This window comes from Rhea pennata, chromosome 17 (assembly GCF_028389875.1).
Source record: "Rhea pennata isolate bPtePen1 chromosome 17, bPtePen1.pri, whole genome shotgun sequence".
Lineage (NCBI taxonomy): Eukaryota > Metazoa > Chordata > Aves > Rheiformes > Rheidae > Rhea > Rhea pennata.
The window spans coordinates 12,382,435-12,405,956 of NC_084679.1; the positions used below are offsets into that span (position 1 = coordinate 12,382,435).

The window sequence follows — 23,522 nt, forward strand, 5'->3', positions numbered from 1 at the left end:
GCGGGCGGCCCCGCCCCGGGGCGGGGGGAAGCGCGCATGCGCGGCGCTCGCGCCCCGGCCCACCGCGCGGCGAGAAAGGGGAGGCGAGGCGCCGCTGCGCGCGTGCGCACAGAAAACTACCCACCCCCTGCCGTCCCCGCCCCCGCGCGGCGGCGATTGGGTGCTGTGCCCGAGGCGCCTCTCCCATTGGCTAAGGCCAGCGTCCGTCACGTGGGGCCCACGACGCCGGCATGGTTCGCTTCAAGAACAGGTGAGGCGGGAGCGGCTCCCCGCGGCGGCGGCGGCGGCGGGGCCGCCCCGGCCGGTGCCCGTCACGCCGCGCCCCGCTCTCCTCCCCCCCCCAGGTACGTGCTGTGCGAGGTGGTCTCGGAGGACCCGCGGTGCCGGCAGTGCATCGAGGACCGGGCGGTGGGCCTCGCCGTGAGGGACGCCATCGCGCGGGCGCACGGCGACTACGGCCTGGCCTGCTGCTCCGTCTCCTTCACAGGTGCGGCGGGGGGCGGCGGCGGCGGCGGCGGGGGGCGGCGGCGGGCGCTCAGCCGTGCGTGTGCCCCGCAGTGAAGTACCTCAACGCCTACACCGGGACGGTTCTGCTGCGCTGCCGCAAGGACTTCTACCGGCTGCTCTGCTCCGCGCTCCCGCTCGTGAGGCACCTGGAGGGCAGGAACCAGCGCTACCCCTGCTGCTTCCACACGCTGCACGTCGGAGGTGAGCGGCGTCCTCCCGGACCGCCCGCCGGGCCTCCCCTTCGCGCCCGGAGGCCGCGGGGCGCCGTCCGCCCTCCCAGGGCTTGGACGGGGTTCTTCCCTTGTGTGACTCCGTCCGGGCACGACAAATACATCTGGTGTTTCCTTGACTTACTCACTTCTAACAGCTGTAACTAGGAAACAGGCCCCAGACCCATTGTTCAGATCCTGTTGATTCTGATCAATTCTTCATTCACATCGCGGGGGGGGGGGGAACAGAGCAGCAAGTGCTATAACATAGTTTAAAATGTGTGTGTCTTATTTTGAAAGTATGGAGTCTTCCCCATCCTGAAAATTAGCCATGTATGGCAAAGAAATTATTACTTTACCACTTAGAAATTCAGTGGAGGAGGAGGGAAGTGAGGCTTGGAGAGTTAGAGATACTAATCACTTTTATTAATGAAGTTGTTAATTATGGCATTACTTCTTTCGTGCATGTGTGAGAAAAAAATATACTAGCAGCTATGAAGCAAATCCTTGAAATAAGTATGTGGTTTTGTAGACTTTTATGAACTGTTCTTGTCTCCTATAGGTACTATAAGAACATGTCAGAAATTTCTAATTCAGTATAATAGAAGGCAGCTGCTGACACTGTTGCAAAACTGCACAAATGAAGGTGAGTTACTCCAGCTGCTTTCCTGAAGAACACCCTCAATTCCTATGGGTTTCCTAGGATGTGCTGGGCTACTTCTAAATACTTGAGCTGAGAAATGCGTCTCTGCAGAAGTTAAAGGTATTCTAGCATAGGTGAAGAGATCAAGAATTTATGTTGTTGCCCCCCCCCTTTTTTTTTTGTAGGGGAAAGACAGGCCATACGGCAGTCAGTACTGAGCTGTTCTCTTACAGAAGAGCAGTCCCAAAGTGGAGATGAGGAAGAAGATGATGACGACACAGAGACAGACTAAATACGAGTTATTACTGTTCACCTGTCATGGACTTGTGCAGTCAAGATGTTAGAAATTATCATCTTTGTGCTAAGCGAAATATAAGGACAGATGCTCTTCTTGTCTCCTGTAGACTTTGTTCTCCCACCCCAAGTGTTTAAATAAACTTAAAAATATATATATATATATATATATATATGGCTCTACTCCAGCTCAGCATGTTAGGTGTCTGTTTGACCCAGGAGTCAAACCTCCCCCTACTCATAAGTGTAGCACCTCAACATGATCTTTATGCTGAGGTGAAAGTGAGTTTTAGGCAACTGGCATGGCCAAGGAATGTAGTTGCTCTTTGAGAGAGAGCATTAACATTTGTTTTTAACCTTGTCTTCAAATGGAGAGATGTTGTTTTGAGTCACAGAAGCTTCACCTTGCCTATTCAGGAGTAGAGACTCTAGGGAATATAATGTAGAGTGGTTAAGTCTGAAACCCATCTAACCATGTCATATAAAACTCATAAGTACACATACTGCTTAGATATTTATTAAGTTTATACCAATCAGTTACAGGAAAGTAGTGCTGCTGGTAGCATCTCTTGAATCCATAGGAAAACAAGATACAACTTGAAAATGCTGGCCAATAGAGACTGTCCCTGCAAAAGGGACAGTCGTCTTTGCTGGCATTACTTCCCTCACTTGCTCCAGTGCCTGTGAGATGTGGAGGTGAGTTGTACCAGCTCAAACTACTCTGCTTCTCTTGCCAATGCAAAGAAAGAAAAAAAAAAGTACTACAAAGGTGAAGAGATAGTAGAACACAACAGATACTGGTTAGACAGTAAGTAGTTGCTCATGTTCCATGGCATAAGGACAGAAAATGGCTACTACAAGTAAGGAGGAAAAAAAAAAAAAGCATTGTGAACACCATTAACTGCATACTTGAATCCTTCTTGCTGCTTTTCTACTCTTGCCAATAGTTTTCCACTATGCATTTAAAGCATTAACACCAAGATGTGTTACCACTATTAGGCATCTTGTCTTAGTTTGTGCTGTCTTGACAAGCTGTACTGTCTTTCCATGAGTGTAGTTAGTTGTGACCAAGTGCGAAATTAAGCTGCCTTCAAAGAATGCTCTGCAAGTGTTTCTTCTATCAGTGTACTTCTGGGGCAGTTGAAATATTTAGCCTCCAGTCTCCATCCTTCTAGTTTACAGCCACACAGTTTTGTGAAGTGCACTGTTAGGTAGCAGCTTCACACGTGCACACACACACACGCTGTTAAGTGCGTTGAGGAAGCATTCAGGTATTAGTGAGTCTGTTTGAAATCAAGCATCAATATGTTGACATAAACCTTCTAAATGAGACCAAGCCAATGCATTTAGACTAGCTGACTACAGAAGTCTAGAACACTAGGCTTCTGTATTCAGACTGGTGCCAGTGTCAAAGGGAGAGAGGGTGCTCTGCTCCTTACAGTAAGGATGTGAACTATTTGAAGTCTTTGCAAATGTAGGCAGGCCACCCAAAACAACTGTCAGCGCAGGTGGAGCTAAAGGTAAGAGGAGACACATCAGTCTTGTACTTTATACCAGCTCCTTGGAAGGAAATATGTCACTAGGAAGGCAGAAGTTGAATGTGACTGAAGTGATACTATGCTTCAGGTTGATGAGACAGTTTGGTTATAGCAGTACTATAAATATGTGCATATGATTTATTGCAACTGTTGGCCTTCACTGGTGCATTACACCTATAGTTCACTTTATTCAACAAAATCCACACCACTTAACTCATGAGCTTCAAATCAAACCACAAGCAGTGCAGAATGAGACCACCCAAAAAAAGGAGGACGAGGGCGTCCAGAAAAGACACGTTTATAGCCTGAAGTGCTTCGTGCAGACCAACTTACATCCCAGAACCAAGCACATAGTCCAGGCCCTTTATCCCAGTGCAAGAGACTCTTGCTCTTAGTCTCTTGCTGCAGGGATAAGAGTACCTACAGACATCAACTATCAATCGTTCTTCCAATTCCAGAGCAGCCAGTGCCAAAACATCATTCAGCTTAGTTACCAAGAGCCCTAGGGTGGAGTATTTATTCCAGATGATAACAAGTTACAAAGAACTTGTAGCCTACTGTTGGCAAAGAAAAAAAAAAAGAAAGAAAAAAGAAAAAAGCAGCCTCACTCACCCACACTGATACAGAGTAGAACAACTGAAATAAGCCAGGAGGTTTCTTTGATCACTAGTGCCAAACTGCATTTTGAAATACTGAAATTCAGCAAGAGTCACTTCAAAACCAAAGTTCTGCTTTACACTCACCTCAGCTTTAAATCTTTCAAAGCCAGGAGAACAGGAGGAATTCTTGCTCTTTAGAAAAAGAACTGATACAGCAGCTAACACTAAAACCAGGAAGCTCTTTCGCCCATTTCCAGTGCAGCAGAAACCCGTTTCTAAAGACAGCGGTGTAACAGCCTTACTGAAACAGCACTACTGCCACAGTTGGATGGACTTTTCTCCACAAATACTTCTAAGCAAAGGCTCTCTGCCTCTTCACTTAGGCAATACTACGATACTCTGGCAGTGCCAGACAGCTGTACACACTTTCAGATTATGTATCAGGCCCAAAGAACTTACTGGGCACAGGCCAGAGGCCTTGACTGAATGTTCTCCAGGTTGTTTCTTTCAAAACTTTGTTTCAGTACAAACCAACTAAGTAAGCTGGAATAAGAAGATCTTACTTTGACATACATTTCCATATTTTCCCCCGAACCTCCTAGAAGCCCTGGAAACACAGATTTAGACTGTTCAAATTTAAATACTTAAACTATAGCAGCAAAACAAAGCAAAAATGAAAAGAAAACCATAAGGAGAGGGAACGTCTCTTGGATAGCAGAATCATTTTGTGTGAACAACAGAGGTGCTGAACAGTAGCTTCTGCTTCTGTTTCTTTCTTTTCTTGCCTCCCTTTTCCTCTGTGAAGAAATAAAATCATACTGTCATTCATTTCCTGTACCACACTCCCCTTCCATGAGGAAAAAAAAATAGTCTTCCCTAGCCAAAATACCTTTTACAGGGCTGTGACATTTCTTATACAACTCACTGAGCACCAGATAGTTTAACTTAAAAAAACAGACTCAAACTAAGGCAGACTCCATCACACAACCCTATTGTCATTTAGTCACATTTTGACCTCCCAAGACCTCTCTCATCAAATAGAGAACTTCAGCACGATTTGTTCCCACCACTTTCAATAGCTATAAACATACTTAAGTGGTTACAATAATTCCAGCACAGCGGCAGATAGGAGACAGTAAGCATGCAGCGGTTTGCTTTTCAGGTTAAGTACCACTTTCATCCTTGTTCATAAAGCACTTGCTTTCACTGACTTCCCAGCCCCTCCCCCTACTTCCCCATCGTTCAGTGCAGGCTACAAACACAACCTGAAAGCTGTAAACATCAGAATTGAGCACTAGAAGTTAGCTTCATCAGCTAGCACGATGCTTAGAGGTTAAAGTGACTACTGGCCAAAAGCCATCTTTGTCTTACTAGGATTCTTTGCTAGCTGGAGATCTCAGCTCCCACTGAGAAGAGAGGTACTTTAAGCTAAGAGAAGCCCCAGTCAAGCTGTTCAGAAACCAGTTCACAACCTGACATTGTACAGAACTGTTCTGTAGCCCATTCTGATCCCCCTAAATGCTCTTTTCGGTTCTTCCAGAAGACAGTGAAATATTTAGTTTTCTCACTTCAGAAAGTTTTCCTTCCTCTCTTTCCCTCTCTTCTTTACCTGATAAAGGATCGGACGTGGACGGCTTGTCCAGTTTCAGGAGGGCTGCCTCAATAGCTTGGCTGAAGGAATTTTGGAAGCTGGGCACAGGTATGCGGTCAGAGTTATCACTTTCTCCATCACTATCCACCAGCACAGGGAGTGCCAGAGTGGTCTCATCTGCAAGAAAGGGAAGAGTCTTGAGAGACAAGAGTGCCATACACAACTTTTGCAGTGCAAATATCTCCCCAAATTCCAGATGTTTCTTGTGAAAAAAATTACAAAATTTCCAAGATTTAGATGCATGCAAAAAACCCCAAAGCAGTAAACCCAAATTTTCTTACCTCTTGTCTTTGGAACAGGTTTGGACCATGTTTCTGGTTTTGCTTTTCCAACTCTCAACATCTACCCCCCAAAAAAAAAAAAATCTGATCAAGTCCATGTACCAGAACAATCTTGCACATCTCCAACGTTACAAGGAAATCTAGGAACCACTTCAGAGTGCTGAAATATTACGTTGTCTCTGTAAGATTTACCCCATATTGCTTTTGAAGGGGAAGCAATTGTGTTCTCAGACTTGTGCCCAACTAAGATGCAACCAATTCTCACAAGATTTACTCCGCTACATGGCTTACCTGGGCAAAGGAAGGGAAGGGAGACTCTTCTTCAAAGCTCCCACAGAGCAATGGGCTGACCTGGCTGGCAGCAGGTGACAGTGAAGGTGGAACAGACTCTACAGCAGAAAGGAAGAGGTAATTATAATCTCTTACATTGACAAAGGCATTTGTTATGCAGCTTACCAAGATGAGACAGAACTAAGAGTTTTATTATATTATGTAACTGACAATTTTTAATCTCATCAGTTCCATCCATCAAGTCATGCTGTGGGACCTCTCTTAAATGTTTCCTCAATGTTTTTATTTAAGGGAGTTTTTCCTGAGAAAAAATAAATACAAGCTATCTCTGAATGTTTTTATGAGTTGCAAGATAAAACATTTGGTAGAGCACACAGCAACCTGAACTCTCATCCAGATTCATTTTACTTTAGTACAGATGGACAGGGTAGAAAGAACAAAAGCCAATAGTGATTTCCTAGCACACATTTTTCTGCTCCCTCCCTTTATTTTATTTTTCCCTCTTTTGTAATGCAACTTTTCTGCCTAGGCAAAGATTTAAAAGATGTACAGCTACAGTTAGTCCTCATATTGTTCCTAAAATGCAGCTAGTGAAAAGCAGACAAAAAAATATGAGAATGTCTCTTAGCAGTATCAGCTATTGGTGTATTATCTAGTGGATGATCTGGAAGAAAAGAAGTCTTGGATCAGTTTTAAGAAAGTTTAGCTTGACGACCTGAGCAGTAGATCCTCAGAGAATGATCAAGAGCTAGATGGAATGTGTTCTCCCAGATGCTCACCTGTCTGAAACACAGGACTCTTGCCAAGAGGAGACAGACAGAAACTCCGATGGTCAATGCTGGTAGTCTCTCCAGAGCAGGAGGTAAAAGCAGGGAACTGCTGCAGATTCTCTAAAGCAATATGGACCTCCGGATCTTTAAAAAAAAAAAAAAAAAAAAAAATCTTCCAGCATGTGGAAGATTATCAATATGCAAACTGTTCAAAGGACTCTAGGCAGTGTCAGCTCAAAAGTTCTCTCTCCACCCTCCATCTTAGAGACCAGTAAAAAGCCTTGCTTCTGGATGAAAGCAATTAAGCAATTCTTAAGCTTTCCATTTTTTTTCCCCCTAATTCTTCACTTTCCACTCCATACAGTTATTAATACTGAAACCAAGAATCCTGAGAGCTACGTGTCATGGAGAGCACTGTGTCCTGGAATGCCTTCTGTCTCTTTCCACCAAAATGTGCAAGTATGCAGGAACTGCATAATGTCATTTAATATCCTTACTAAAACAGCTTACATTTTTCAATCTAAAAGTTCAGATTGTTCTCTAACACCTTGTAATCTTGTTCTAACTATATACTACAACTAAAAGGCTTAGAGTTCATCCTGTACCTTGAGAAATTAGCTCAGCAACTAAAGATGACTAGAAATCCAGCAGTTATGCTCAAGCAAGACTTACACTTGCCCTGTTTCTTGTTTTCTTCTATCTCAATTCTGCGTTCACGTCGTCGTTCATCACGAGCTTTCTTTTGCCGTAGGCGTTTCCTCTTTTCAAGGTCATCTAGAAGCAACAGAAAGCACTAGATATCAAAAACACCGATTTTGGTAATGTTTTCCAGCTTTGAGAACAATGTGTTGAGTTATAGCACGTTAGTAACAAATACAGTTACAAACAACGTATGTTCTTCCAAGCATTTAAAGCTTTTTTATTCTATGCATAACTGCTATCCTATACACAACTGAACTTGGGTTTTCTGTCTAGTAGTCATCAGTTGATGCAAGAGGACTAAATCTGTTATTTACATTCTTTCTTCTGCCATAAAGGGATAAGAGCTACTTCCCTTCATCCTAAAAGTTACACAGAGCCTACTAGAAAGGTAATACCAACCTGAAAACAACTCCAAAGTCTCCTTGGAAATGGTAGGTGGCTTCAGAGCCAGCTCACATATACTAAACTCACAGGTGAGGGGCAAGTGACATAAGTAACGATGACGTTGTCTTATATCCTGAGGGAGGAAAAGTAAGTAAATACCTAGTCACAACAAGGTTAGAAGCTGCCACAGCAACATACGGCTTATGGAGCTAGAATACTTGCCTGTCATCAAATCAAACAGAAAAAAAAAGCAGGAACAGTGACACAGTAATTACTTTGTAAACTACAACAACAAAATGCACCAGTATCACCACCAACCACATTGTAATCATATTTGGATGCATCAGCTTCCAACTCAGTTACTGTTTTTTCTTGCTCTTTCTCCCTCTCACTTGCATCATTGGAGCGAAACTCTACAATGCTGCTTCTTTGATAGGCTGAAGATTTAGTTTTATACCCATTTCCCATGATGCATTTATTCTTACATTAGACTAAATTTATCTTTTACACTGAAATCCTTTTGATCACCAACTACCACTTTGCTAGACTGAAACAAGCCAAATCCTGTATTTTTCCTATTAGAGCAGAAAAACTTGAACATAAAGCGTCTACTATCTCTTTGCACTCATTCTTATTCAAGTACATTTATTCTTCCCATGATTGAAAAGTTATGTGCAATCGTTACTGGACATGCTAGTTCTTTATTACAATCTCTATCCTAGATAAAGGAACCCAACAGCCACCCCCTCTTCTAGAATTTCAGTGCCTTAAGCCCCTTCAGTGCCTTAAAGCTACTTCCATCTCAAACACTGAATTTGTTTTCCATCACCTTGCTCTACATAACATCCTGACTCAACCCTCAATATTCGGAAAAAGCTATTTGGTTCAACAGAGTCAGAACGCTACTTTGGGTTGAGAAAGGCAGTGAGTTAGCTACAGCCTTAATTGAGAAGAAACTTCGAACTTTTTTTCTTATTTCTTTAAGAGTAAATCAATCTCGAGTTTACAATTCTCTTAGGAGTAAGTTTTCTAACGCTGAAGAGGAGAAAATAAGCTAGACTGTGGTCTGCTTATCATAAACTACCACAAGACACTGCAGCTTACACAGATGTCCTTCACAGGATGAAGTGGATTCCAGACAGTGTCTCATTTGGATCAACCTTCCTAGCACCTGACAGTTATTATTTCTTATTACCAAGAACAGGCAAGTCTTACCTGACAGCCACAGTGATTAACTTGCTAAAACAAGGGATTTTGATTAAAAATAAGTTACCTCTGTCATTGAGTAGCCAGCTATCTCCACTACAGCTGCAGTTATCTTCTCTGGACTCTTCTCCAAGCTGCCATATTCACGAACAAGACATCGAACATTCACAGGGTGAAGATACATACACTGCCCATCTTCCGCTATAAGACAAGATATCATCACTCATTCTTTGCCTGTTAAATACCCTCTTCCCCATCCTAGTTTCATTCACTAGTAATAAACTTAGAGCTCCTTTCTGAGGACATAGCAATTTCATTTCACAGAGTTTAGCTGTATGTAATAAAGTAACAAATGTCTTTCTCCAAAGGAATCTCAAAGGAGGCATCTCCTTCGCCATGATTATAAAATTCATTGCACTGACCTTGATAGAAATAGTAAAAAGGAGAGTTGTTCAGATGTCCACTGCTAATTGTATCTTTAGATTCCTGGTAGCTTGTTTCAGCTGTATTTGGTTCTGCTATAGCATTCCCATCAGATTCTCCTGTGGTGTCCAGCTCGGGAACTTCCTCTTCGTCCAACACTGCCTCTTCTGCTTCCAAGGGAGGAGGTAAAGAACTTGCCAGATCAGAGCAGGGTTCCACAAGCTCTTCATCAAATGCCGAGAGATACTCCACACCACACTATTACAGCAGAGAGCATACAGTTAGTACCATATCACCTCCTTCAGGAGACAATCATCTCTGCAACCATCTTTAGAATCAGTTCATGTTATACCGCAGCGTAAAGTGACAGAAATAGATACTAACAAGATCTGAGCAGAGATGTCACCTACCTTTTTCTCTTGGGAAACTGCAGGGTCTGCAGCTTTGGAGCTTTCTAGGACCAGTTCCTCAACAGCTGAAGTAATTCCAGCAATGCCACTGTTTTTATCCTGATCAACAGAGAGTGCTGCCTCTCGCTCCTACAGGTTACCCAAAGAGAGCACATTTCAGTTTCCTATTTACCGCAGGAGACTGCCATCCTAAATACTTTTAGCCTGTCCTGTACTTTGAGTTTTCATAGATCTATATGCTATCTGTGGCAAGAGTGACTCTTCAAGAAAAGGTCTTCTCAATATTGGAAAGTACATACATTGCAGGGGTTGAAAAGGAATATTCTACAGGTCTGTTCATGCATGTCTTACAGAAGTTATCCTAGAAATTGCCATACTTGAGACAAAAGGAAACCCAGCTTCCTCTGAAGACAGGACTAATATGTTTTTGGAAGGAACACCACTCAGGAAGAAGCCTTCTGTAATTCTGCTATCATGAACACCATGCCAGATACCTGGGGTCTAAAGATTAGCGTCTCTATCAAGACTTATATCCAGAGACCAGAATAATCACATACAAACACTGCACACAACGGTGAACACAAGTGCTTGGCATGCTATCAAAAATAAAGTTACTATGAACACAAAAATAGGTTCTCACCTTTAATTCCTGGATAGCCGCCTCAATAAAACAAGCCTCTGGAGTATGTTTTTCCTCCTCATACTGTCTTAATAGTGCTGCTTTCTCCTCCAGAATCACACACTGCAAAACCTGCTCCCTGGATGCCAGAAGCAGCTTTGAATACTGGCTGTGCTGTTCATCTGAACAGAAGGAACATCATCAAATCATTAATATCCTCATGCAGAGGCACCAGTTTGTATTGTTATTTCTTCTGACATTTTGTTAGTGCTCAATTTTGTAAGGTAATCCACTGTAGAGTAGGTAACATTTAGCAACAGCTTAATACAGACTCTGCATAATACCATTACACCATCCACAACAAGTTGGTACCAAAAGCCTGCTATAACTGCCACTTTCTACCTGCCAGTTCACCACCTAGTTGCTAAGCATCAAAAATCAAGTTCAAGCTTGTTTTCTGCAGAAGCATCGCCTTCAAGACACCCTGGGTTGTCAAAGCTTCCTGAAACAACACAGTCTGTAGCTTCTTGTCTTCTTTATTTACTCAAGAATACTGTAGTTGGAATGTTTTAAAAAGTTAACCTCTGTTTTAGCTTAAACAGCTTATGTATCCAAATATACCTATGTATCCAAAAATCTGTACAAAATATTACTGAGTCTCCCATGGAAAGCACAGCAGAAATGCAAGACAAATTACACCTGAATTCAGCAAAAGGTAGTCGTCTTTGTTATTAGAAAGCCTACCCTGAAGGCTGGCACAGTAAACTCTGTGTTAGTAAACGTAGTGCAATAGCTAATATAGTACATATATCCATTGCTCCCCTAAGGGTCCAACCTCTTTTAAAAGCCTTGCCTACAGTCAACCAGTTAACACCACACGTCCTGGGTCTCAGATACAGTATTTTTCTTTTTTTCTTTCTTTTTTTTTTTTTTGTTTGTTTGTTTTAAATCAAGAAATATTAAATCTATTACTTTCAAATACTGAGGAACTTACAAGCACACATATTGCATGCTGAATATCCATTATAAGTTAGGGGACTTAACTTTTTATAGGGAGCTTAAACGCATACAGTCATTCACAAACTTGGCTCTAAAAATGAAGTGAGCCAAGGCAGTCCACAAAACAGCAACACTGAGTCAAGTTATTTCTTTAGTCACAAAATTTTAGTGACACTAACACATAAGCTGGTGCCATTTTGTTCACATTACTTGGGTGAGGAAAACTGAAGAAATCAGGCAACAGATAAACATAGATCTATAATAATTTTTAACATTTCCCCATATCATTCATCCACAGATCTCAGTTGGTAAGTGGAGGTGATGAAAAGCTTATTGACGATTACATCTTTTAAATAGTCTCTGAATACACACTTTTTTTTGTTAATCCACAAAATCAGAAGGGGGAAATATATAAATTAAAAACACACTGATGAGTCAATAAAACCAGTAATAGTTGTATCAGTAACCGTGCAACACAAAATATGCACCAGACTACTAACAGAGTTTGACAAGGCATCAGTTTAAAGTGCAGTAACTTGAAGGGAAACAGTACACAAGTTAAAGTCTTCGGAAAAATAAAGTGTGGGTGGAAGGTTTATCATTAAGAAGTGGTCATTAAGCTTCTCAGCTGCTAAAACTCATGCTTTGTAGCCTGATCTATTTTAAGGTGACGGCAAGGCATTGCTATGGGAAATCTTCTCTACACACTGTCCTAGTCACAGTTACAAGCAGCATTACAATCACTAGGACTCAGGCACACTCACCTCCAATGTGAACAGGTTGCACCACATTCGTCCACTGGCATTTGGGCAGCGCTATCAGAACACCCTTCTCTCTTCTCATAAGTTGCATTGTAATGATATCACCAATTGCATATTGACGTGTTTCCATAGCAACAACACTGCAATGCAAGGAGAAGGTTAGTGGGGTAAAATAACATTTTAGAAACATTCATTTAATAAAGATCATGTCTCACCTCTTAAGATCCTTCTTGTGAACAGAGCCATAACAAATAGGACATTTACTCCATGTCTTCTCACTCAAGGAGAGATAATGAAGGATACATGCCCAACAAAAGATGTGCCCACAGCGGGTGATCTTTGCTGCAGTAGGTGGGTACAGACATATTGGGCAAGAGGGCACTTCATGGCTACAAATTCGCTGAAATGGCACATGAGAAGAACAGTACAAGTCATTCTGTAGCACAGCAACTAAGCCACCTGTGAGACTACACTAACTTCTTAATCTTTCAGCTCTTTAGTCTCTGCTTATTTACCAAGAAATTGAATACACTGAGTGAAACTAAAGGAACACTTTTACTCTGCTCATGGAACAACATTCAAAAGCCATCCATCTGGTATTTCTATTGTAGTGACATTAAAAAAAAAAAACTCTGTTCAACAATGTCTTATTAGTTAGTTTCCTCTAATTCACCATCTCTCAGAGCAAGCATCATCACCACCTGAAATCATACACTGAGAAAGCATCAAATGAATTCTTGCTGCCACCTCACTTAGGCAAACAAGACAGTAAAAGTCTGCTCAACTGAGAAGTTTAACTTACCCATTTCCATGAACACCCAAGTTTAGTCAGATGCTTTGTTAGCATCTGTATGGTCCAGAGAAATGACTGCCAGGTAAGCAAGCACCTAGATTTTTCAGTTTGCTCATAGGGTCAGGTAACAGTAACATACTTTCCCTACAGCTGGTACAGTCTACACCAAGACTAGCCTTGACAGATTAGATGCTTCTGCTTGAGGTAACCCAAAGTTCTGACCACAATTAGCAGGAGATTTTCCATTTTGTTGCTAGGCAAGATGGGCTGCCTACACAAAGAATAATATTCTACATACTCTAGTCCTCTTCCATGGACTCATGCCCAAGTTTTCTGCTAATATCTTGATCACAAGGACTAAGTCTACAGAAGAATGTCAGATACTATTTTTGATGAGCTCCCATCTGCGAAAGCAAGAAGAGGCTGCTAATTTTCCTAATAGATTTTAGCACTTCTCTTTTCCTGTCATGAAAAGTATTTCATAATATATTCCATGACAGATCTTTCCAAGTATTGTGGGAGTGACAGAAGAGGCCTCAAGCTCAGTAACAGCTGAGTTTTACATAATACCACAGAGATTAAGATGCAGTTAAAGACGAGATTCAAAAAAAAAAAAAAATCTAGCCCATTGCAACTGACCACTTGCTCCACAAAGTCCCAGTTGACCAAGGTATCTGGATCAGCAAAGTGGACTGTGTAGTCCTGTTCTTCAGAGACAACAAACTGGCAGCTGGGGAAAGGCAAAGAGACAGATGATCCACTCAGTTGTTTCTAGAAATTCTTTGAGAACCATCCCACAGGATTCTCAAAAAAGCTGCTTCTTTGTCCAGTAAAAAACTACTGGATACAGTTGGTAATTTCTACCAACAAAACTCAGTTACATTCACGACTAGATTCCCATAATACATGCGTGTCCAATTTCAGTTAGACACAATATCACATACTAACTACAGAGTGAGCTAGGCAGAGTGGTCTTCCAAAAACAACTAAGAAACAGCCAGCTCCACCAGCGACCTATTAAAAACAGAGAATCCACTCTGGAAAGAATATGCTCACAAAAATTAGGACCATTGGAGTTCCTACAAAAAAGAATTCACTACAATAAGCCACAAATCAATATGAAGATATCAGAAGTACTAATGCCAAAACTAGCTTTTATCTTCAATATGATCAGACACAAGAAGTCCTGAACACACTTCAGATGGCAGTGAAAATGACCATTATTTCCAGTTAAAAGCACTTCTGCCAGTGGATCAGTATAATTATCTTCATTTGGGTTACTAATTTGGGTTAATAATATATACCTACAGGCTTGTCATGTTAAGTCAGTTTGAAACAGTCACCAGTTTAAGAACTACAACCCATATAAGTAATTGCTTCTGGGACTCAAATTCAGTTCAGTTTTCATCCAGTGACTGCTACCTCTATCATCTCTACATATCAGTTCTTTTTCTTTTTTCTTTTTTTTTCCTCTTTTTTTTGGGGGGTGGGAGGGAGAGGTGGGGGGCAAAAGTTTGTCTCTTTCATGACAGAAATACACAGGTCTTCCGAAACGGACTACCACATTCTACAAGTGGAAGGCAGAAGATTACACTGGTCTGCAGCTAAAGAACTTGCCCAACCAGATATCTTGTCAACAGGCAAAGATGACAACTTCACAGATTTTTATCTGCAAAACACAGCCATTACTGCTAAAAACATTAGAGAGGTACTTCACTTTGGAACAGTCAATGCAAGTATTCAAGATCAAACAGAATACCTCAACTGACCGTTCCTTAAACCTTACTATCTCTGTAGAAGCCTAAGAGCCCTAACTAGTCTTCCACTCACTTGGCCTGTAGGAAGAGCTCCTTGTTGAAAGGCTTATGTCCCCACTTGTTCCTTTTCCCCCAGTTGCCATGTCCATTCCCATCAAAATGACCTGCTTGACCACGGGGTTCAAAAGTGAAGTTCAGTAAATGGTTCAGATTAATCTTCTTGGGGCCAGAGAACTGGGCAGGGCTGAACTCTGCCCGTTGAGCCTCTGCTACCTAAGAGACAACAACATTTGTTAGAACTCACCAGAATTTGCTGCAAAAGCATCAATATAAGTTGATTCCTCGTCCCCATCAATGATTATGCAGAGAATACACAGCACCCACTCACTCACCTTCTCCCATTCCAGTTCTGCAAATCAAATACTGCAGCATAAGTAGTGCATGAGAATCTGAAAGTTAGAACTGAGTGCTCTTACCCCACACCGATCAAATGGAGGAGACTATAAAAACAACCTACATAACGACAAGTGAAAGCTGACAAAACCTAAAAAACAGTAACAGAAGAAAGTTGCTTAAATCCTAACAATATTCCTTTAGATGGCCAGTAACACAAGTGTGGTTACCATTTACACAGGTTACACTTGTTCTAGTTTTCATAAAATGAAACAACAAATGGGAATTTTACAGAGATAGCAAGTAATATCTGACAGTCAGCATTTTATGTGAGTATTGTTGCTCATGCACTAAAAATGAAAAATCACAGTCCTCTGTATCAAGGAAAAAACACAGATCTATGGTATTTACACCCACATCAGCATAAGAGGCCTCAGTCTGGTTTTACTCCATCTTCACGGCAGATGGTGCCTAATCTGATTATTTTCCCAATACCACTATCACATGCAAGTTTGTACACTCAAGTAGTTAGACAAAAATCACCTCAGACTTTTAAACACTAGAAACTCTATCACTAAGTATTTTCATGAAGGGCCTTTGTTTCAACAAAGGGGTATGTGCACAGCCTGTCTAGTCACCCGTTCCTCAGACAGAATTTCCACTAGTTTTACTGTTCTTTTTATTGCAAATCTCTCAGAGCAGAGAGCACTCCTCTTCTGTTGTTGCAAAGTTGTTTTGATCGCACTCAATCTGGCATCTCAACGATGTAATCACCTCTTATTGTTCTTTCCCTTCCCAGCCCAGGGGTGAATACAGAAGACCTATCTAGGCAGGTCAGAGTGATCCTCTGGTCCCAAGAGAGAAGGCCTTGGAGGCATGGCATTATAATTCTCACCTCATCTCGTCTTCCACCATTACAAGAGCTAAAAAGTTTGCCACTTCCGCCACTACCTCCCCTCTGAGGGGGCATCTTGTTAAAAGCTTTGCTTTTCTGTGAATTGGAGCGACGGGACTGACTGGAAAAGTTCTCATTTTTTGAATATGAAGTTTCTCTTTTACGATTATAACGTTGTTTGGATCCATTCGCATTCTTTCCATCTGAAAGAAAAAAGCAAGTATCAGACCAGCAGCCTCACATAGATCTTCAACTGCATCTACTGCATATCAGTCATCCTACAGCTCAAAGACAAGAGTTATGTTTCACCTGAATCATTTGGTATGAACACTCTTTAAAAAAGACTTGTGTTTATCCAGGACATAAGAATACTTCTGTCAACCCACAAACTATTTCACTGCTGTTACTGTTCAAAACATTGGTTTAGAAGTAATTAAGATTTAGCTGCTATGTTTTATCCTTTATTAGGATGACTATATTTTCTTATTCAGATTTAGAATTATTCCTCTAAATTCAATATGTTTACTGAGCCTAAGAGGGCTGAAGTGTTTAAAAGAGTGTATCAAACAAAGAACTGAAGATGTAAGATAAGGATAGTATTACCACACTATTAATGTTTGTAATGTCTTTGTAATTCACCGGACACAAGCACATTTCCTGGTAAGTTCAGGTAACCAAAACCACATCTTCACGCTCAGTCACAAGAAGCTGATCAACAAGAAGCTGGTTCATTTTTCAGTCCATTTTCTGAAAACATGTAATTTATCATATAGCCTTCCCCATGAAAACACTGCTGCCTGCATCTGTCTTGAGGTCCTACTTTGCATACCTCATGGCCCATTTTCAATCAGCTCTGCCCCCTATGCTTAAAAGACAACAGTTCCAGCTGTTTCAAAACACCCTTTTTTTTTCCTACAAGGCCAAACGTCAACTTTTGACCAATTTTTGATCAATTACTGTGACTGGCCAACACCTTTCGCCTTACAGGGCACATACCCAAGTACTAAGTCCACCAACCCACACAACAAGGACTGTTTGCCTGAGAGTGTGCCAAGTGCACCACTGGCTCTAACACAGAAACAGTGGTAAAAAGCACAAAGCAAAGAGCTACTGAACTCCAGCTTGCAAGAACAGACCAGTCAGGTTCTAGAGAGGTGTCTGGACAGCTGCTGCATTAAACTGTTAGACCAGATGACGAATGCCATGAGGATATTACTAAGTCTTAACATAAGATCAGGGCTGTCTTGAGGACACCGATTGCTTATTTATCACTTAAGCTAGCATTTGCACTAACTGCTGTAAATTTTATTTTGTAGAAGAGTTATGTTGTTAAGCTTGGGAGCTAAACTCCACAGGCCCAGTGAGACCCCTTTTCATGCCAGTCACTTTATAAATGCCTACTAGTTTTCCCCTTCCCATTTCATAGCCTGTTTCACCCCTTAAAATAGAAGTCTTACGTGGGAGAAAAATACTCCATCATGGTTCAGGATCATGTTACTCTCATATAGGAAGTTTTCACTACCAGAGCTTCCAGTTTTACCCCTCCTTTGCATCACTTCCAATCTATTCAAGCATTTAAAGCAGCTGGAGTGGGACAGCTCACACAGTCTCACTTTTTATTAATTTACTCTCCCACCCTTCAAGAAAGAGACTGGACACAAGGGACTGGAAGGTCCACATTTCTTGTGCAGCACCGAAACACCACATTGCTGTTTCCTGGGTATGTCAGACCTCAGTCTTTGCCTGCAACTCCAGCTACCAGACACTACCACTGCTTTCACATCACATGACAAACTTTGTCATCAGAGCTGGTCATTTACTCTGCTATTTGGATGCCAGGTCTAGACATGTTTGGAATTAAACCAATTCCATTGACACCACACATGGACAATTCAATTACATGCTCTATTCCTCTGGTCTGCAGTGCTCTAATGCAGGTCAGGCTAACAGGACACTGTTAAGAGTGTTATCAGGAAAAAGAAACCACACCAGAAGCTGCCAAGTGCTCTGGGTGTGACCAGGCCTGGCTTAATGATTACCTAGATAGAACTTTTTCAACAGTGTTTGCAGGGAAGAAGCTACAGTCCACGTCACTGAGTCTCTGGTCAAAAATTAAGTCCTTTTGAAGAAGTTTGTACCACTAAAGTTACTCATACGCAGAACTTTTTACTTTAGAGCTCAACTGTCCCCTTAAATTTCCAACTGCAGTGAACACTCTAGAAGCACACGTGCCTAGTGGCTCAGCACAACTTTGCTGTTTCTCTTTGATCACCAACTGCAGAAAAACAACCAAGAGAATTAAGTTCAGTCTGAAGTGAGTTTTCTTAAATCCTTACACTGTCCAGGCAAATCTCATACCTACAGCTGACACAAGAATTCCCTACCACTTATAGTTTTAACCAAGTTAGTCATCATTGAAGGCACCACTTTTGTCATTCAGCTGTCAACACATTCCTGTCACACTGCAGTCCTTTCAGACAGACTCCTTTAGGAGTCACCAAGAGTTCGGAAGGAAAAAAAAAAGAAAAAAAAAGAAAAACAACAACAAAAAAGTTTTTAAACTGGAACATTACTTTTCCCTGAAACTCAGCAATGCTATTCCTCCAGCCTTTTCAACAAGCACATCAGAGAGGTCTCTGCTTTGCATCATCCATCCTAGCATTCCCAGTAAGAGCAGGAGAGAGCCAGCCACTCTCCTGCAAGGGAAAAAGTGGAAGATTTTCACTGCCTTCCTCTCTAGTTAGTTCCCAATTTTAAATAGGGTAGGTTTGGATTTGTGGGCTTCTCTTCCCTCTCGCCCCTCCTCCCCCCCTTTTTTTAAGCAAAGCGGAAACAAGTGAGAACAGCAGTGCTGGTGAGGCACTTAGGCTTCACTTGCATCCTCAGTCCTTCTGCATGGGACCTAACCTATAGAATATCTGTCTACCTATGATTCAAGAAAACAGACTGCTAAAATAGTGTCTATATAATCTAAAAACAGAGCTTTGTAACACTGGGAACTAAGTAACTCCTGGCTTTGAGAAGCAAGCTTTACCATCTGCTGTTGCTCCTGTTGGGCCCTACATGCTGTTAGAGAATTTCTCTCCCCATAGATCCACCTCCTTCCAACAGGGAGGTCACCTTCACAGGACTAAAAGCAGCTCTGTGTGGCTAGAAGGATGCTGGAGCTGCAGGATTGCTTTGCAGCTGGGGTGAGGAACACAGTTTCCTTCCGTCTTTGTCTGCCTGTTCTTTTCAGCAGAGTAGTGTTGAAACCAATTGTATTGTGTAAAGTGGTTTTGTGTGGAAGAGCAGCCCCAGTGTAATTACATGAAAACACACCGGGCTATTACTACTGCTGAGGCTAATATGTCAGAGAGCCAGAGGTCAAGCACTCCAGCTAAGCATGCTCATACCATGATAGCAAGGCCCAGGAATGTCTGCAGGAACTTGAAGGCAGAAACTGGAACACTCAGGTGTTGTCAGTCAGGTCTCAAAGACTGCAGAGAAATTCAACAAGAGGCCTACTGTCCCTTAGGTCCTTTACCGCATCCTGATGGGACATGACCCATGCTAAAGCCCTAATATAACTGAAATAAACTTTTCTTTTGGAAACATTTGAATTTATTTTCTGGAGTGTAGTTCAAAAGGTGGCAAATACAGCTGGAATGCAAATTCCACGAGTATGAGAGCCTACAGTATCCCATTTAGCCTGTTTTAAGCTGTGTTGTAAAGAAAATAAGAGGAGAGGCTACCATAAGGTTCAAATGTCCGCTTTTCCACTTCCTCAGCTGGACTAACAACAGGTAACTCAGAAAAGCACCTAAATGATGAGAGCCTGACTGAAAGCTAAATCCAGTGACTATCAGCGCAAAAGTCACTTATGCAAGAAAAGATCAGTATTTCTGGGGAGAACCTAAAGTCCATTAAGAATACTTTCCATTTCAAGAGATGCAAGATTCTTAAAATGCCTCCTCTACCTGTCCCGAAAACAGGACAGAAATAGGGTGGACTACAGCATCTACACATAGCCATGCCATTCCAAGGCTGGTAAAGAACCAGAAAAAGAAATCCTGCCTGGTGACATGCCAGCATCTTGCAGGCAATGGCTACCAAAATATACCCACTATTTAGTACTACTGCATCCTACAGGCTCAGATTATTAGTTCTTTCTTTTAATCCAACCAAACGAACCTTCTCATTTTAGTTGTCAGTATCCTTCAGTGAAGTAATTCCCATACAATTCCTACTAAAATAGATCCCCCCGTCCCTTTGATATACCATAGAGGAAGCAACTCATTCTGTCTCCCTTTCCCACCCACTATACAGTTAAGAAACAAACATCTTAGAAGCAGAACTATATCAAGCCAAATATTGCTTCTTTTTAATAAGAGGTCTTTAGAAAAAGTGGGTTTTTAATTTAAAATTAGTGATCAAAGCAGAAAAGTATAACACATAAGGCTTTAATCTCCTCAACGTTCCTCCGTTAATAGTGACATGACATCGTTTCAAACCTATAAAATCTGGCATCCCACAAGTGTTACTACATAACTCCTTTATTTTGGGGTGGGGTGGAATGACAGGTCCTGCATTTCCTTCCTCACTTCAGATACTGTTTATTCTACATGAAGGTATACCAGCCACAGGACAGACCATCTACAACTCCTGATTGAAGTACGTTTATATTCTAAAAATAATCCTCCATTCAGCATCATATATCGCTAAAAAGCAAGCTATACAAGGAGGCATCTCTTGGCAAGACTGTAACAGCCAGTCCTCAACAACAGGAGACCTCATGTCTGCTAGCCTTTCACACTGCCTTTTAGAAGACACGCACTGAAGTTTATACATTTTGTTACTGCATTTGAAGCAAGAAATCTGGTTCTAAGGACTATTTCATACCTATCATGCGATTCCTTCTCCCTCATTTCCATCAACCCATCTATTAGAGGGAAGAAGAATGAGACTACCACTGAAAATAAGAACAACATTTAGGAATACGAAGAGCCCCACGTCAAATTCCGTTATTGACGCAGAAATGTTTGCAAGTGAATTAGGAGTCCTTAAAGAAAGCAGACTGCAGCTTGCTTTTGTGTGTCTGGATTTAAAGTTAAAACTTACTATAATCACTCAGTTCTGGTGTAATCTAGCAAGCTGTGGAAGTGCCACATTCCAGGAGTCTATCTTGTGAGAGACTGGCTAATTCAGGTAAATAGCATGTAATACTTTGTCACTTGGGATCCAAGTGCATTTGCTAAGTCCAGAAAGGAGTTAAATCTTCAAAATACTGCTTTTATTAACGCATTATGAAATAAATTACTACTTTCCCAGAAACCAAGTATTACAACTGAAACAAGCCACTAAGGAGGAAGGAAATTAAGTATAGGCTGCTACACCACCATTACCATAGACAGTCTCACATGTACTTCCCAGACTAAAACCAGTAATTTTAAACACTACTGTTCCACTTCTAGCCTTATGGGAGAGGGAAGCAAAGGTGCCAGAAACACTGCTCCCAACCAGCTTTAGAGAGGTGGCAAAGGCTTACAACTTACCTTTAAAAGATAAGGAACAGGCAGCATAATGGGTAGTCAAGAACTGCTATGTCAGCACAACAAGCTATTTGCAGTGACAGATGTAGCACTTCATTCTAAAGGCCAGATGGGCAAACAACACACAACTCACTCTGCACTCTTCTGAAGCAGGCTACTGAAATACAGTCTGGAAGGGGATTACTGTGTACAACACACAGGAAAGGCTATAAGCATACTCAATTAGAATAAAGTTAAGGCTCCTCTGATAGTAAAAATATGTTTGCCACTGCCCATGACATCAGAGCCTTGTCTCTCAAGCTGGACACTCCCATGTTATTGGGAATGAAACATAAATCCTTAAAGGAAGAAGGACAAAAAAAAAAGAAAAGAAAGAAAGAAAAAGGAAGAAGGAAGAAGGAAGAAGGAAGAGGGGAAAAAAAAAGCAACCTCATACAGCAAAAGGGGATAGAAACCACAGCTGACAGAAGAACAGGGCACAAGCCAGGAAGAGGACGGAAAAAGAAAGTAAAACTAAGCAGTGACACAGAATGAAGCCTGGCAACATCCAGCTAAGAGACAAACAACCTGACAAGAAGTTCAGCTTCACCACGCATTCAGCTCTGGCGCCCGGACGCTCCCTCCAGGGGTCCCGCGCCGCCCGCTGCGCTCCAGCCGCGTCCGCGCCCTCTGCTGAAACCCGAGGGCTCCGCGGAAGCCCGGCCGCCACCGCCGGCGCCTTCCCCCCGCCCCGGGAACCGGCCCCGGCCCTTACCGCCTTTGGGCTTAGGCTCCCCCGCGGCGGGGCCGGCCGAGGCGGAACGGGGCTGCTGCGCTTTGCTGCCGGCCGAGGAGCCGGGCACACCGGAGCCGCAGGGGCTGCTCTTGTCCATGGCGGAGGCTGAGGCGGGGGTGGCGCCGGGCGAGCTCTGCAGCATCAACGGGCGCCCCGGTGGCGCGGGCGAGCGAGCGGCGGCGGCCCTGAGCGAGGGGGCACGACGGGCGCTGGCGGAGCCGGCGGGGGCCCTGGCTCATGGCCCGCGGGGAGCGGCGGGGGCGGCGCAGCGCGGACTCGGCCTCCTTCATGGCGACATCTTCTCGCTGCTCTGCTCGAACCGGGGAGGGCCGCGGAAGGCCGGGCCGGGCCTGCGGGGCTCCGGGCGACGACGGGGCGAGCGGCTCACGGAGCCCCGCAGGGCCCGGCGCTGCCTGCCGCCGGAGTGCTCGGCGCCCCCCAGGCACCCGCGGGCTCCGCGGCGCCGCTCCGGTCCCGGCCCGGCCGCCGCCGCTGCCCCGTAATGGCGACGAGTCGCCCACAGCGGAGGCCGAGACCCGGATGGAGCCTTTTATAGGCGGCGGCGGCGGGCATGCCGGGACCCGTAGTCCCCGCGGAGCACGCCGGGAGCTGTAGTTCCCCCCACGCCGCCCCGGCCCCGCCCCGCCCCGCGCGGCACCGTCCGCTCGCTGCCGGCTCCGGGTCGCGCCGCAGCAGCGCCAGGGAGCCCAGCCCCAGCGCGCTGCAGCCGCCCCGCCGCTGCAGCAGCGGAAAAGCAGGGACAAGAGACCTTCGAGTTTCCTGTGAGATAAATTAAGTTCCATATTAAAAAAAAAAAAGAAAGAAAGAAAAAAAAACGGGGACGGTGGAAGGTCTCTAATAAGCAACTTTTCTGGAAAGGCTTCATAAAAGGGCGCCTCTTACCTCCTGCTTTTCTCTGGTTGAGGTCCATTATTTTTAGAGTTACCAGATATCTGTATGCTCACCACTCTGTTTAGACAGTCTGGATTTCAGAAGAGAAGCTTTTTGGAAGGTTGATCATTCACACAGAAATGAGAAGTAGCAGAAGTAGTATTAGGGAGAAAGAGCAGATAGCCATAAAATTCTTAGAG

The 23,522-nt window shown here is 43.2% G+C and overlaps 2 protein-coding genes across 2 annotated transcripts; one reads left to right on the top strand and one right to left on the bottom strand.

Moving 5' to 3' along the window:
- Positions 1–215: 215 nt before the first annotated feature.
- POP5 (POP5 homolog, ribonuclease P/MRP subunit) lies at positions 216–1,752 on the top strand. Its single transcript, XM_062590182.1, has 5 exons — positions 216–250; positions 345–487; positions 559–708; positions 1,279–1,362; positions 1,545–1,752. Exons 1-5 carry the CDS (start codon positions 231–233, stop codon positions 1,649–1,651), a joined length of 504 nt encoding a protein of 167 aa, XP_062446166.1. The 5' UTR covers positions 216–230; the 3' UTR covers positions 1,652–1,752.
- A 402-nt stretch (positions 1,753–2,154) lies between these two features.
- On the bottom strand, positions 2,155–22,914 carry RNF10 (ring finger protein 10). Its single transcript, XM_062589849.1, has 17 exons — positions 22,411–22,914; positions 16,126–16,328; positions 14,911–15,110; positions 13,720–13,810; positions 12,503–12,687; positions 12,291–12,427; positions 10,549–10,709; positions 9,909–10,037; positions 9,498–9,756; positions 9,143–9,276; positions 7,885–8,002; positions 7,456–7,557; positions 6,793–6,927; positions 6,014–6,111; positions 5,723–5,783; positions 5,400–5,558; positions 2,155–4,587 (listed from the first exon to the last, which is right to left on the bottom strand). The coding sequence occupies exons 1-17, from the start codon at positions 22,571–22,573 to the stop codon at positions 4,511–4,513; spliced, it is 2,412 nt and encodes an 803-aa protein (XP_062445833.1). The 5' UTR covers positions 22,574–22,914; the 3' UTR covers positions 2,155–4,510.
- Between the last annotated feature and the right edge of the window lie 608 nt (positions 22,915–23,522).